This window comes from Alligator mississippiensis, chromosome 3 (genome assembly GCF_030867095.1).
Source record: "Alligator mississippiensis isolate rAllMis1 chromosome 3, rAllMis1, whole genome shotgun sequence".
Taxonomy (NCBI): domain Eukaryota; kingdom Metazoa; phylum Chordata; order Crocodylia; family Alligatoridae; genus Alligator; species Alligator mississippiensis.
The window spans coordinates 146,087,464-146,102,299 of NC_081826.1; the positions used below are offsets into that span (position 1 = coordinate 146,087,464).

The following is a 14,836-nucleotide window of genomic DNA, read 5'->3' on the forward strand; positions in this document are numbered from 1 at the left end:
GGATCGTCGCCACTGCAGCCACAGGAGGCTCCCTGCACTCTAGGTAAGGCTGCTGGAGCCAGCCCAGGTGCAGGTCCCAGACTTCACTACTCCACATGGGACAATTTGCCCCGCACCAGAACACAAGTACAGGGGCATGTCCAGGGACAACTAGCAGTGCCACAAATATGTGGCAACTATAGGCCAGTCAGTCTCATCTCCATCCTTGGCAAAGTCTTCGAAAAAATAATCAAGGCTCACATTTGCGAGAGCCCAGCAGGACAATTATGCTGAGGGGAAACCAGCACGGGTTCGTAGCAGGTAGATCATGCCTGACTAATCTAGTCTCTTTTTATGACCAGGTTACAAAACACCTAGACGCAGGAGTAGGGGTTGACGTCATTTACTTAGACTTCAGGAAGGCCTTCGATATGGTATCCCACCCCATACTGGTGAACAAGTTAAGAGGCTGTGACTTGGATGACTACACGGTCTGATGGGTGGCGAATTGGCTAGAGGGTCGTACCCAGAGAGTCGCAGTGGATGGGTCGGTATCGACCTGGAAGGGTGTGGGCAGTGGGGTCCCGCAGGGCTCGGTCCTTGGACCGATACTCTTTAATGTCTTCATCAGCGACTTGGACGAGGGAGTGAAGTGTACTCTGTCCAAGTTTTCAGATGACACAAAACTGTGGGGAGAAGTGGACATGCTGGAGGGCAGGGAACAACTACAAGCAGACCTGGACAAGTTGGACATATGGGCAGAAAAAAACAGAATGCAATTCAACAAGGAGAAATGCAAAGTGCTGCACCTAGGGAGGAAAAATGTCCAGCACACCTACTGCCTAGGAAATTACCTGCTTGATGGCACGGAAGCAGAAAGGGATCTTGGAGTCCTAGTGGACTCCAAGATGAACACGAGTCGTCAGCGTGACGAAGACATCAGAAAAGCTAATGGCACTTTATCATGCATCAGCAGATGCATGACAAACAGAACCAAGGAGGTGATACTTCCCCTCTATCGGGCGCTGATCAGACCGCAGTTGGAGTACTGCGTGCAATTTTGGGTGCCGCACTTCAAGAGAGATGTGGATAACCTGGACAGGATCCAGAGAAGGGCCACTCGTATGGTTAAGGGCTTGCAGACCAAGCCCTACGAGGAGAGACTAGAGAACCTGGACCTTTTCAGCCTCCGCAAGAGAAGGTTGAGAGGCGACCTTGTGGCTGCCTATAAGTTCATCATGGGGGCACAGAAGGGAATTGGGGAGGTTTTACTCACCAAGGCACCCTTGTGGGTTACAAGAAATAATGGCCACAAGCTAGCAGAGAGCAGATTTAGACATTAGGAAGAACTTCTTCACAGTTAGAGTAGCCAAAGTGTGGAATGGGCTCCCAAGGGAGGTGGTGCTCTCCCCTACCCTGGGGGTCTTCAAGAGGAGGTTAGACAGGCATCTAGCTGGGGTCATCTGAACCCAGCACTCTTTGCTGCCTATGCAGGGGGTCGGACCCGATGATCTATTGAGGTCCCTTCCGACCCTAACATCTATGAATCTATGTGCCACTGCTATTTGGCCCTGGGGAAATGCACATTCCCACTCGTGGGGACATGCCCCATATATTGCAGCTGCCCCAGGCTCCCAGCTACTTTATTATGCCTCTGCTATTGAAGGGATAATCCTTCCTGCTGACATTGTTGTTAGGTTTAAAGTATTCCCAATGATAACTCCGGATAGGAGAATTCTAGTTAGAGGACATTATGACAAACAGAAATGAAAATTATACTGATATAAAAGATGCTCCTTATCAGAAGCAGCTGCAAAATATACTGGATAAGGAATATGTTGAACATCCAGTTTAGCAGTCATCAGATTTGACATCCTCACTCAAAAAATATTTTCTTCTAGGAAAGATTATAATCCTCACATCAGCTCCTTTCTAGCCACAGGAAGACCAGCAGCAACCTGCATGCCCCTTCTACAACTACTGGCTCAGCAGATATGAAAAAATGCTGCTCAAGGGGAAACTGACCCAAAGAGTCAACACAGATCTTGCCAGTTCAAAGCTTCAGTAAAATCATGGCCTTTTCTACACAGAGTATGGGCACAGCAGCAGTCTTCTGGCAGCTCTGCAGGCCTCCACTACAACAACTGTACTGTCAAAGTGTGACTTGCATTCTGGCAGCCAGCACAAGAATGCCTTCATGGTCCTTCAGCCGGCTGCTGGGAGAAGCCTTGCTCCAGTTCACAGAGGTGCGCTGGCAGGGTGGAGGGTTCTGCCACCACAGAGGGGCTTGGAGTTGTGTATATACTTCCAGTTCTGCCAGCAAAACTTTGGAGGGTAGATTAAGGCAAAGTCCCAGTTAATCAAGATTCGTAGTATTGAAAAAGTTTATATTGAATTAACATGAGATAGCATAAGATAACAATTCATAAATAATTTAAATATTATTTGAAGATCCTTCCTAATAATATATTTTATAAGACTTTCTGTATTTACTAAACAGTACTAAAACATATTTTTTTGGCTTTTCATATCCCTTCCCTGATCTCATGTTGCAATCATTTCCTTCAGTACAAGAATCTAGTCCATGCTTACTTTTTCCATGGAAAAATAAAGCACAGTAAGGCATGCTATGAAACTCATAATTGTCTCATTGTTTGGTAAATTTGTTAGAAAAAATTAAAGAAATGCTAACAAGGAGAAATGGGAGAAAAATATGTCATTTCAGTTACTTTAATTTAAAAAATGCGATGTCACAGCCAGTTTAAACTCAGTAAAAAGGTGGCATATAATTAATGTGGCATTATAAAGTATAATAAAAACCTTGTGTGTGTGTATGTACATATACATTATATATATAGAGAGAGATATAATATCTATATATATATTATTACGAAAGTTATCAACTATATATATGAATTGCTAATTGTTAAGAAACTAATAAGAAAACTAGAACTGGGGTGCTAAAGCATCCAAATCACTAATAAATGATTGTGTATCTAGGTATCTGTAGCAAAATTCTACTTTGCCCAACAGGATTAAGTTTTCCTACAATGCATGCTCAGAATCATATTTCCTCCCTAGAGGATATCCATGTCCTGGACAAATGTTCTAACCACTAGCATAATTATGGAGAAGTAGAAGTTTGGTACACAGAAGTAATTGTCCTTTATAGTCATTATCTGCTCAGATCAGAAAGTGACATCTTACTAAGATATATATATCTTAACACAATCTAGTGGAAGTAGAATTTGGATCTGACAGAAGTGTCTTAACACAGTTTTCAGGGGTGTTGGCTGTAGCTGTGTTGGTCTAAGGACATAGGCAGACAAGGTTCTTTGGGTAAATGTGGTATCTTTTATTTGACCAACTAAATAATTGGAAAATTGCTCTTTGCAAGCTTTCGGGTACAAACACCCTTCTTCTAGTATAGGGAGAGTCTGGTGTTGTTTTGTGTTCTCCTGGATGGAACAGAAGCCAATATGCAAAATACAGGTCTGTGAAAATACAAATATGTGGCAGTGAGGATCAGAAGAGATGGGAGGCAATAGGTGTGAAACAGGTAGGTGGTTGGGATGGGGAAGAAGGGAATGTTGACTTGGTGATAGACCTGGTGATGTAGCTGGTAAAATGTAGAGATGTTACTTGGGGTTATTGGATGGCAGGCAGGTTATAATATAGCACAAATCCAATGTCTATATTTAGTTCATGATTTTTTGTATCCAGTAGATTTATGAAGTGAGTTCATAAGCTCACCTACAAAAGGTGTTTTGTAAATGCCCTTTGAGGATTGAGAGATTGGGGAGAGCATGGTTGTCTTGTAAAAAGTGTGCACCCACAGGTAATTGGGTATTTTTGCCTTTGATAGATTTTAGGTGTGTGTTTATTCTAATATGCAGTTATGGTTTGGTTTTTCCTATATATTTTCCATCAGGGCATTTAGTGCACTGAATGAAATATACAACATTTCTGGAGGTACAGGTGCAAGATCCAGGAATTGTGATAGTTCTGTTGTGGGGTGTAGTTATTGTAGGAGTGGTGAAGATGTGTTAGCAGGTTTTACATTTCTTGACATACATGGTCTGGATCCATTCTTTTGAAAATGTGAATTAGGGTACTTGGTCATTTAAATATTTAAAAAAACATTAATTGCCCCCATCAACACAAAACTTGACAGAGAGATGGATTTCAAACAGATCTGGTGGAATGGGTAAAGTTTGCTTCTTTGTTTCCCAAATTGCCACACATTAAACATTAATAACTAAACAAACTGCACTGTAATGCCATTAAGTTGCTATACATATATGCACAACAAACTCACAAACACAAGGAAGTGAAAAGGTAAGGTTCGCTTTTCCTAGAGATGCATTCATCACATTACAGTATTTCTATACCACAGACCACACACAGTAACCTTAATCCTGCCATGCTTTGACTACCCTTCTGAATACAAACTTTATCAATACCTTTTCTCAATGTAGCCAACTACTACACCAATATCCAAACCTAGTACACAGAGAATGAAGAAAAGGTGTCTAAATTAAGAGGTAATGGTCAGGTGTATCATTAATTATTACCAAGGGCGGATTTTAAAAACAGGACCTACATTATGATGAGTGATGCCAATTGTTCTTATCTGCTGATAGGGCCTTGGGGATCCACCTCTTTATTAAGTATTTCACTGGTAGGTCTACATGCGCGCTTTAATGCACATTAGCCTATTTCAATGCACATTAAAATGTCACAAAAAACCATGTGGCAATTTTACACACGCAAGTGCTGCAGCGCCAAATGCTTTGAAAAGCACCTGGCACTGCGACGCATGCAGTTGTATAAGCAGCAAAATGCGTGACACCATTGAGAAAACGGCGGCAGCGCACTTTTGAACTAAAATACAATTGGAAGTGCTTTAGTTCAAAAGCGCTCTGCCACCATTTTCTACATTCTGACGTGTATTTCGCCGCTTATACAACTGCCCGTGGCACAGCACAGTTTGCCTTGGCTTGCATGCAGAGCAGACTCGATTAATCAAGTCTGCTCCCAACCGGCGGATCTCCAGTGCGTCATGGGACAGAAAAATGTGTGTATAAATGCCCATGCTCTTTAGTTAACGCACATTAAAATAGACTAACGAGCCTTTTTCTAGCACCTCACAATGGAGGTACTAGATTTAATGCACATTACCTAAAGCGCATTAATAAATGTGTAGACATAGACTTTGGATGATGTACTGGTAACAATATATCAGTAACAGTATCATTAGCAAATTAAAGTAGTAATTAAAAAAATATATCTTGCTCCTGCATGTTTGTACATAAGATTAGAATTATTCTCCAAGACAAGCCTCAACTAGTACAAGCAACATTGTTTCTATATGCTTGTACAGTAGAACCCAGGTCATTTGCATCCAGGTGGTTCATAACTTGCTTATGGTTCAGCAGGTTGCTGAATTAAGAATGATCTGCTAAGATTTTGTTGTGGTTTTTACTTCAAGGGGCCTGGACATGTCCCCCCTCAGCTCAGCACTGTGGAAAGGATGGGGGGCTGCTCTAGCAACCCCCTACATTCTAGCCTGAGCCCCTGCAGGCATGTATCAGTATTTCTTCAGTCCAGAGGGGATGTCTGTATGGTTACAAACTGGTTTAGCCTACCCAGGTTAGACTAGCCTGCAAAGATTGAATTAATTCAAGGAACAGGCTGCAAGCGGATCTAGACAGGTTACAGGGGTGGGCCGATGAGAATAGGATGGGGTTCAACAATGACAAGTGCAGGGTAATGCACCTGGGGAGGAAGAACCAGCGGCACACCTACAGTCTGGGGAACTCCCTTCTCACCAGTGTCAAGATTGAAAAGGATCTTGGAGTTGTCATTGATGCCACAATGAACATGGGCCGACAAAATGGGGGGGGGCAGGAAGGGCAACCATACCTTGTCGTGCATCCACAGATGCATCTCAAGCAGGTCCAAGGAGGTGATCCTCCCCATCTACGCGACACTGGTCAGGCCGCAGCTGGAGAACTGCGTCCAGTTCTGGGCGCCACACTTCAGCAGGGATGTGGCCAATATGGAGAGGGTCCAAAGGATGGTCACCCACATGATCAGGGGGCAGCAGGGCAGGACCCACGAGGAGAGGCTGAGGGACCTGAACCTGTTCAGTCTCAACAAGAGAAGGCTGAGAGGGGATCTAGTGGCAGTCTACAAACTAGTCAAGGGGGACCAGCAGGCATCGGGAGAGTCCCTGTTCCCCCGAGCACTCCCAGGAGTTACAACAAACAACGGACACAAGCTAGCGGAGGGTAGTTTCAGGCTAGACATTAGGAGGCGCTATTTCACTGTCAGGGCGGCTAGGACCTGGAACCAACTTCCAAAAGAAGTGGTGCTGGCTCCTACCCTGGGGGTCTTTGAAAAAAGGCCGGACGAACATCTGGCCGGGGTCGTTTGGCCCCAGTACTCTTTCCTGCCATGGCAGGGGGTCAGGCTAGATGATCTCCTCAGGTCCCTTCCGACCCTACCAACTATGAAACTATGAATTCAGGCTCAGGCTTTATGAATGCCTGCCCCAGCCTAAATGTCTGGCAAACATCAAACAGGGCCCTAAACAATTCACCCAGAATCCCTCTGTCAGATACTCTCTTAGCCTGGCACATAATTGTGACTTGTGACAAAAACACCTGGTTGCAGTCATGAGTGGGGGGGTGCTAATCAGCACGTGGATCCTTTAGGTAGGGGTGTGGGGGAGGGAAGGCTGGAGTACATACACATACTGAGCCAAACTGAAATGTGGGGTCACCATGGCTTGACTGTTGACTCTGGTAGGGCCCAGCTCAGTGAACCATATGCTAAATCATAAGCCTTCTGACTTTGGACTAATATCATGCAAAGTTTGTACTATACACAAATGAATGCTAAAGTGCAACTTAAAAGTGTGTTTATAGACTACCTGTGCTAAAACTTGCAGCAGTTTCAAAAGAAGGTAAAATGCATCAATTTTGGATGAATTAAGTCTATGGGTAATATATGCAAATTGCTATAGCTACGTTTATTCCAGAGTCAGTTTTTTTCAAATTTGCTCGTCACCTCCATGTGCTCAGGGAGAGCAGGGTCTAGAAGTAAGGAGAAGGGGAAGGGGTTGCACAGGGGAAAAGATGGTGAAGCAAAGAGGCTACCTGACCCCCCAGATTTATCTTTCTTGCTGTAGCAGTGGGAAAGAGACAAATTCAAGGCAAACCTCCAATAACTAAATTCTATATATGGAAAATTATATCAATTTTATCAATTTCCCATATATAGAATCTAATAACTGGGGGGCCATCTTATAATCAGGGTCATCTTATATTCAAGCAAATATGGTATATTCCATTATTAGTAGGAAGGATTGGATGGTCTCTTCAAATCTCCCAATGCCATGTCTGTAGAATACCCTGTGATGGGACCCTGAGTGCAAACTCCCCATGCAGTAAGATATCTAATTAAAGGAAGCCAAATTTCAGGGATAAAAAACCCAACTTTAATACTTAGAGAAAACACTACAATAGAATCGGGGAAGACAGAACAGATAATAAATGTTCAAAACACACTACTCCTAACACTTCACCCTCATACCTGGCCCAAGCTTATTTTTAGGTCCACATCTGGTTCCAGTGGCAGACAGTCTGTCTCTGCAGCAAAACTCCCCCTCATCCCCAGAGGTCTTGGCTTCTCTGCTGGCCCTCAGCAGGCTGCCTCTACCCTACCACTCCAGTCTTTTCAGCCTCAGTCCCCATGTGGCAGACTCCCTTTGTCTTCACCCTCTGGGGCTTCACATCAGCAGACTTCAGTATGCTCCAGCAGGCCACGGACTCACATAAGCAAGCACATACACTCTCCCGCTTCCCTTATTATATCCCTCTACCCAGTTTCTAGAAAGAACTGCAGTTCTCTGGAAAGGAGACCTTCTAGCACCATCCTAGCAGAGAGCAATAAACTAGGCCACAACCAGTCTCTCTCTAGCCATTAACCCCACCAGAACAAAACCCATCCAAACCCCCCCCCCCCCAACTTTCAACAGGGAAAATCAAAACAAACACTACAACCACACAATTGTCACAAATACAGATAGAAAGGAAAAGACCCATACATTTATCAATGTTTGAAGATGTCCACGATAGCTGGGTCAAACCTGGTGTGAGAGCATCATCAATTTGTCCTATAAATGGTTTCATCAGTGGTTCCAGAATAGTTGGAATTCCATTTAAAAAATTACTGTAATCAACCAAGAGATCCTGAAGCCTGAAAGATATTAGCACATTTTTTAAGGTTAGCAGTCAGTTTCGTATTTCTTTTCAATACATTTAAAATATACATAGCTGTAAGTATACACACACACAACAAAAAGTCTGTACACTATGGATCAACATTCAAAACAAGAAACCATACCTAACTTAGCAAATTAAGAGCCTCTTCTTTCCTAACCCATTCTAAAAAAAAAAAAGCTTGGAGAATAGATTTGCAATGATTGAATGTCACTGATTTTGAGCATAAAAGTACCAAAGGGAAAGTGTGTTCCAATCTAGAACTTCAGATCGAAAACACTCTATACACATTTGTATTTATGTATTTGATTGTTCTATCCTAAGTGCAGGGCTGTACTTTGCCTTACTGAATTTCATCACCTTTATTTTATATAATTTCTCCAATTTATCAAGGTCATTTTGAATCCTATTGCTATCCTCCAAAGCATCTGCTCCCCCAAACAGTTTGGTGTCACCTGCAATTTTACTGTCTGTGCACTTACATCCATACTGCAAATCACTAATGAAGATATTTAGTTACGCCAGGCTCTGGACAGATCCCCAGAGAACCCCACTTGGTAGCTTCTTAACTGTTGCAGCAGCTCTAACCTAGAGTTATCCCTATACAGGAATTAGTGTCGTTATAGCCATAGCTGTCCAGGAAATTCATGAGTGACAGCAAGGGGGGGAGTTGATATCTTTTAGGCCCCTTCCAGATGTTAATTTAATTGCAGGATGGGTTCTGAGAAATGTTATTCTGGGTCCCAAAATTCGCATGGCCTATTATGCCACGTTCAATGTCTGACATGAAAGGATGTGCAATTTTTGGGATCTGAGATAAAATTCCTCAGATCCCATTCCAGGTATGCTGGTATGCTGAGAGGCCAAATGCTCCCTGATCTTGAGTTCTGTGTGCCCCTGGTTGTTTAAAGCTCATGCGTGATGCCCAGAATTGGGGAGCTGCTCCCCATGAACCCAGACACTTAAAGGGTGTGCGTGCAAATTTAGGAAAATCTGCAAATGAAAACAAAATCCAGAAAGTGTTGACTTACTTCATCTGATGCGTTTTAATCTGTTCTTCTTCTGCAATCAAGCCAACCAGAACATCTGGAACTTCAAAACTGATTTTTTTCAGGTATTTTGTTTCATGAAGTACTTCAAGGACCATGGAATCCAAATTCACAAATAATTCCTTCACATGCCATAACACAGACAAAAAAAGAAAGCCATGTGAACAAAAGGTAACACCTTCAATTTCATGTGTAGTATAATTTTTTTGGAAAACATATAAAAGTTAGCAAAGATGACTGGCTAAGATGTTGAAAACATGAGTTTAAATTTAGGATAAGATCCTATTCCACTTTATTCACCAGGTAGATACCTGACTTCACATGTATGCATCGGGGCGGGTATTAATCCCGAAACTGTAGTCAGGTAAAAATGCTCTAAGTGCACAAAGTGACAAAAATGCTAAGTAATCTGAAATATTAGGCTCTAATCATCTTTCATGAGGTCCAATTAGCAAAGCATCCACAATGGCATATTTTGGCCATTATGTGGTACAGCTCCTAATCTTTACAATATGGGCAATAATATTTTCTTATCTAACCAGTTGTAAAGGCAAATTCACTAAAGTCTATGAGGTTCTCAAACAGTGATGATGATCATGGAAAACCCTTTGAGGTAGTTAAAAACTGCGTATCTGTTGCAAATGTAGGTAGCATGTTACAAAGAACACAAGAGACCAAACAATGAATGATAAGTTTAAAAAATAATAACTATCTTCTTTGCTGAATACTGTTCCTTATGTACAATGAATGGGTTTATGAAAAAATACCTTGTGAGCAAAGCCTGCATTGTAACATGCATACAAAGGGAGGAAAAAATTAAGATTACATGGATTAATTTTAGAGTGCTTGATTTAGCAAACTTGTTGATATTCTTTTAACATAGTTTTCTACCTGTATATGTGATATGAATAATATAGACTACTTATGATAACTGATTCAACTGTTCTTCAAGAAGTAAATCCTATGGACCACTCTTCTATTTATTTTTATTATTTTTAAACATCTTTACCTTAGTTTCTGGGTGTCTGACTAGTAATGAAGCATGCAGTCCATTCCTAACTTGGTCAGCAGACTTGCACCATACTCTGTGATAAAGGAGTTCATACTCTAATAGAACTGCAGCCATTTTGTTATAGCTTTTAACAACCTTCTTCATTTCTGGAGTCTATAAACCATAAGAAATTCATTTTAATAATGTTATATTCTTATAATGAATTAAGTTGTGTCCTAGGACATACACTCACTACAGCTGATAAAACAAACTGAATGTGGACCATAACATTTAGAAGATGAGAAAAAAATAAAAAAGAATTGAGAGAGATTTAAAATTAAATGAAAGGAGTATTTTAAGCCCTCTAGTGGTAACATTTCTTTCTTGATCATTGCCATCGCTGTGTAGAGAAATTCTACACTATAATTGGAGCTGGCATGTGGAGTTTCATGGGAATCAGTTTCTGTTAGGGAAAGCTAGGATGGCCGTCTGTCTTCAAGGATCACATGAGACATCTTAGTATTTCCTGTCACTAACCATACGCCTATTGGGTGTAGCAGGCAGAATCCTGAATGTGTGTACACGTGGCCAATGAGAAAGCCGGCCCGGCAGCCATGATGGGGAGACTCTTAATGGCAAATGGGCTACTGTTGAGGAAGCTAGGGAGTGAGCCCATAGAAAAGTTATTGTGGAAGAAAAGAGCTAGTTGGGAAAAGAAGCTAGGCAGAGTCTGATAAGGATGTAGTTATACATTACCTTTTCAAACGTGTTAAATGCTCTTAAGGTAGGAGAGTTCACACATTAAGGTGGGAAAAGATGAGTACCCTCTGAACATCTCAGGACCTTGTTACACATTAATTTTAGGTAGCTCCTGGAGCTCTTACCCCTTGGATTTTCCACACATTAACACCTGAAACTAGTTACACCACTCTAGAGCAGATTTACCTCTAATCTGTGGTACCCAGCTCGTGTTCCACTAATGTGTGCCCACACCTCACAAGCGAGTTACCCAAGTTGCAGTCCTCCAGCATCCCAGGATGCAGTATCTCCTCTCCCACCCTCTTGTTCTGTGTGGACAAACTTTCCACCCCTGGACTCAATTATCCAGGAGACAGTTCTGGTACCAAGCCAAATCCCCCTCCTACTCGCAGGAGTGTGACCTTCCCAGCCCCAAGGGTGCAACCACATGCAAACGCCTGCAGAGCACATGCCAGCTAGCTAAGTCTCTGAGTACAAACAGGTCCAAGAGTAGAGTCTGAGGGGGGTAAGGGAGAAAAAAGTATGGGCATGATCTGGAGTTTCCTTTCAAGGGTAGGGGCAGTAGCTCCCCCAACAGCACCTTACTTCACTTCTCCCACCTCCCAGCCACCCCAGGAAGCATGACTAGCACCCCCCCCATCCCAATCCCAAATTCCAATTTATTAAAATATGAGACCTTCTTTAATTTACTTCTGTCTTATTTCTTTTTAAATTCTTTTTGTTTTACTTTTTATTTTATCCTTTAGCTCAGGGGTGGGCAAAATGCGGCCATGGGGCTGGATGTGGCCCGCCAGGCCATTCTATCCAGCCCACGGGATCCCTAAAAAATGTAGAACATTAATATTTATCTGTCCTGGGCTGCCTGTCACGCAGCCCTCAATGGCTTGCCAAAACTCAGTAAGTGGCCCTCCACCCAAAATAACTGCTCACCCCTGCTTTAGCTGCTGACTTCCTTTGTTTCACCACCCTTCCTCCACCCCCATTTCCTTTCTACCTCCCATTTTATTACCTGCCCTTACCCAATAATTCTCCACCTCCCAGTTCCAAGGCCCCCCATCCCAACCAATCTCTCACACACCCCCACCTAGAGCAGGGATAGAAGCCTATCCTGGCTCAGGAGCCCTGTAGTGGCAACTCACAGCTGTAGTTCCTAGTCAGGCCCCTGCTCATCAGCCCTCTAGTGGCAAGTCACAGCTGTGCAAGTGGGGGACAGTCAGAGAAGGTTTTCAGCCTTATGGTGTGACTGCTCCAAACTTGAGAAAGCACCATCACCAATCAACATTTGAGCAGCTTGAAGTGCAATGTGTAACAAGGCCCACAAAGGTAATCTTCTTCAAGCAAGAATTCTGGTATTAGGCAGCTTATGTTGCAATAGTGTCATTCTGCTCCACAAAGCTAACATCAGAAATGTGCAGTCCTCCAGTATCCCAGGAGGCACCATTCCCAGTTCTCCACACATGGACTAGCTATCCTCTCAGACTCTTATGCTCTAGACTGATAGCTGTACATGTCAGAGAGGGTTTTAACTCTTAATGTGTGACTGCTCATAGCACTTGCTAACTTTAACACAACCTAACATTCCTTAGAGTTATCATGTGTTACCTGTAATGCACAAAAACACCAAGTAGTGGCAATGGCGCGAGTAGTGGCAATGGCACAAAAGCAGTGGTTCAGTAGGAGAATGGGAGTTACAGAGGAGAACTGCAAGAGCAACTAATTTCATACTATTCACCAGAAAATGCAGTGCAACCTGGGATGGATCCAAATCAGGGCAGAAGAGGTGGACTAAGTCGTTTAGTGGGAAAAAAGAGTAGAGAATGATGCCAAAGCCTGGAATACCAAGGGAAATAGCTGTAATGAGCCCCAGACAAAACTCGGGTAGGCTAGTAGGAGACATTAGAGTCTGAGAGTCAGAACTAAAAGTTGCAGAGGCTTAGAAGTATGAAGTAATAAAAATAAGATACAGTACTGGTACTTGTTTGAAGTTTAACATAAATTTCTACCCTCCACCTGTTAAATTTCTAACCTGCAAAAGCGTGGTTTTCTTTTTGAGGATTTTCATCGGATGTTCTATTTTTCTGAATAGTTGCTGAGCCCACATAATCTTCCCAGTTACCTGAAAATTAGTGAGATTTAAGTTTATATGTCCATTAGCAAAAACCAGACATAAAAGTAAGAGTTTTTTCCTGTGTCACTAGTTTCATTCTCTTACAGGTGGTATGTTACGAAGGATAGGCGGATTTTCCTTTTGCTTCTGGTAGAGTTTTCGAACCAAGTCTAAATCTCTGCTGTATCGCTGAAGGACAGTTATATACTTCTCATTAAGATCAATGTGGTCTTTACCTAATTGTTCAAACTGGATCAACAGTCCCAACATCTGTTCAGTCTAAAAGAAGAGATGGATATTTATAGTAAATGTTCCATCAAGATGACAATTGTTTAATAAGTTGTAGTCATTGTGTGTCTGTAATACTTTCTATTTATAACTGATTATATTATTTTGAATAGAGAAAAATCTGATCTAAATGGGACAGTCAATTCAATTCCCATTTACCTTATATTTATAATAGTGTGAATTGTTCAAAAAAGGCCTTCATAGGATAAAAGGTGACATTTTATTTCCTGCAGACACTTCCCCAAATGCTCAATCTTATTTTTACGCATAAAAATCTGTGCTTTGGGTATAACTATGCCCTCAGAAAGTTTTTGCTTCTGCAAAGGAAACAGTGTGGGCAGAACCTGGGCATCAACTATGCAGATATTGGGATCTACCCAGATGCCCTGCTTCAGAGTCAGGGCCCGAAACAATACATGGTACCAACTTTAACAAAACGGTTGGCAGTATTGATTTCAGGATGTAGCAGGGTGAGGGGTAATAAGGGGGAGGAAATCCCTTGCTCGCCCTCTCTCATTCCCTGCCACTCCCTGTGGCATGCGAACAGGCAGCCAGTGGAAGTTACTAGCACGGCCCCAAATAGGCTGACCATAACCTAGCAACACAGAGAAACCCAGGAGAGCCTTGCGAAGCTGCACGGGAGAGGCAAAATTCACCTAAGATACTAGAAAGCCAACAGCTGGATAACAAGCAGGCTGACTGGCAGCCTGGGGAACTGATGTGAGACTAAAGATAGACTGTTACCTTCCGGAAGGAGGTGAAGAGGACATGGAAGTTCCTGGACACTGCAGACCTAAAGAGATGGTGAGTGCGTGGCTCCCAGATTTTCTGCTGTTGTTTACTTTGCTGAACTTGTTTCAATTGTCAGCATGGAGGTTATTGCTGGAGTGCAGGGGGAGGAGGAGCTCCCACTTGCCATTGCTCTGCTACAGGTATGCAGAGTGCCATTTGCACGTTTACAGTACCAGTTGACTAAAGAGAGTTTTCTTTGTTCGAGGCAATATTGAGTTTGGGGCCAACCCATTTTCTGGTCTCAGACACAGAGTGAACTCAGACTATAAACATACCTGTTCCCCTTAAAGGAGACTGTGCTAGGACTAATGATAGAACTGTTGAAGGGGAATAAGCAACCCAATTGACTGTAATATAGTGAAAGGTGAATCACCTCCATCTGTACTGATGAAGCAAGTTGTGGCAGGCAAGAATACAGAGGTGGGGGTCACCTACAGGCCAAACTGGGTCAGGAATAACAATTCACTTGCACCCACCTGTGTCCCTTTCACAAACATCCTTTTTGATTTGGTAAGAAGAGCACCTGAAATACTATTGAAAAAATGTTCTGAAAGAGCCACTGATTAAAACTTTTAAAACTGAA

At 42.6% G+C, this 14,836-nt stretch overlaps 1 protein-coding gene across 1 annotated transcript in view; it reads right to left on the bottom strand.

The window, feature by feature from the left end:
• LOC102562817 (dynein axonemal heavy chain 5) overlaps positions 1 to 14,836 on the bottom strand; it is a 257,486-nt gene that overhangs the window by 218,213 nt on the left and 24,437 nt on the right. Inside the window, exons 14-18 of the mRNA XM_059723533.1 lie at positions 13,279 to 13,452; positions 13,093 to 13,182; positions 10,326 to 10,481; positions 9,299 to 9,438; positions 8,093 to 8,244 (exon numbers count right to left, since the gene is read on the bottom strand). Coding sequence (XP_059579516.1) covers positions 8,093 to 8,244; positions 9,299 to 9,438; positions 10,326 to 10,481; positions 13,093 to 13,182; positions 13,279 to 13,452 — 712 coding nt within the window. The remainder of the gene's footprint in view (positions 1 to 8,092; positions 8,245 to 9,298; positions 9,439 to 10,325; positions 10,482 to 13,092; positions 13,183 to 13,278; positions 13,453 to 14,836) is intronic.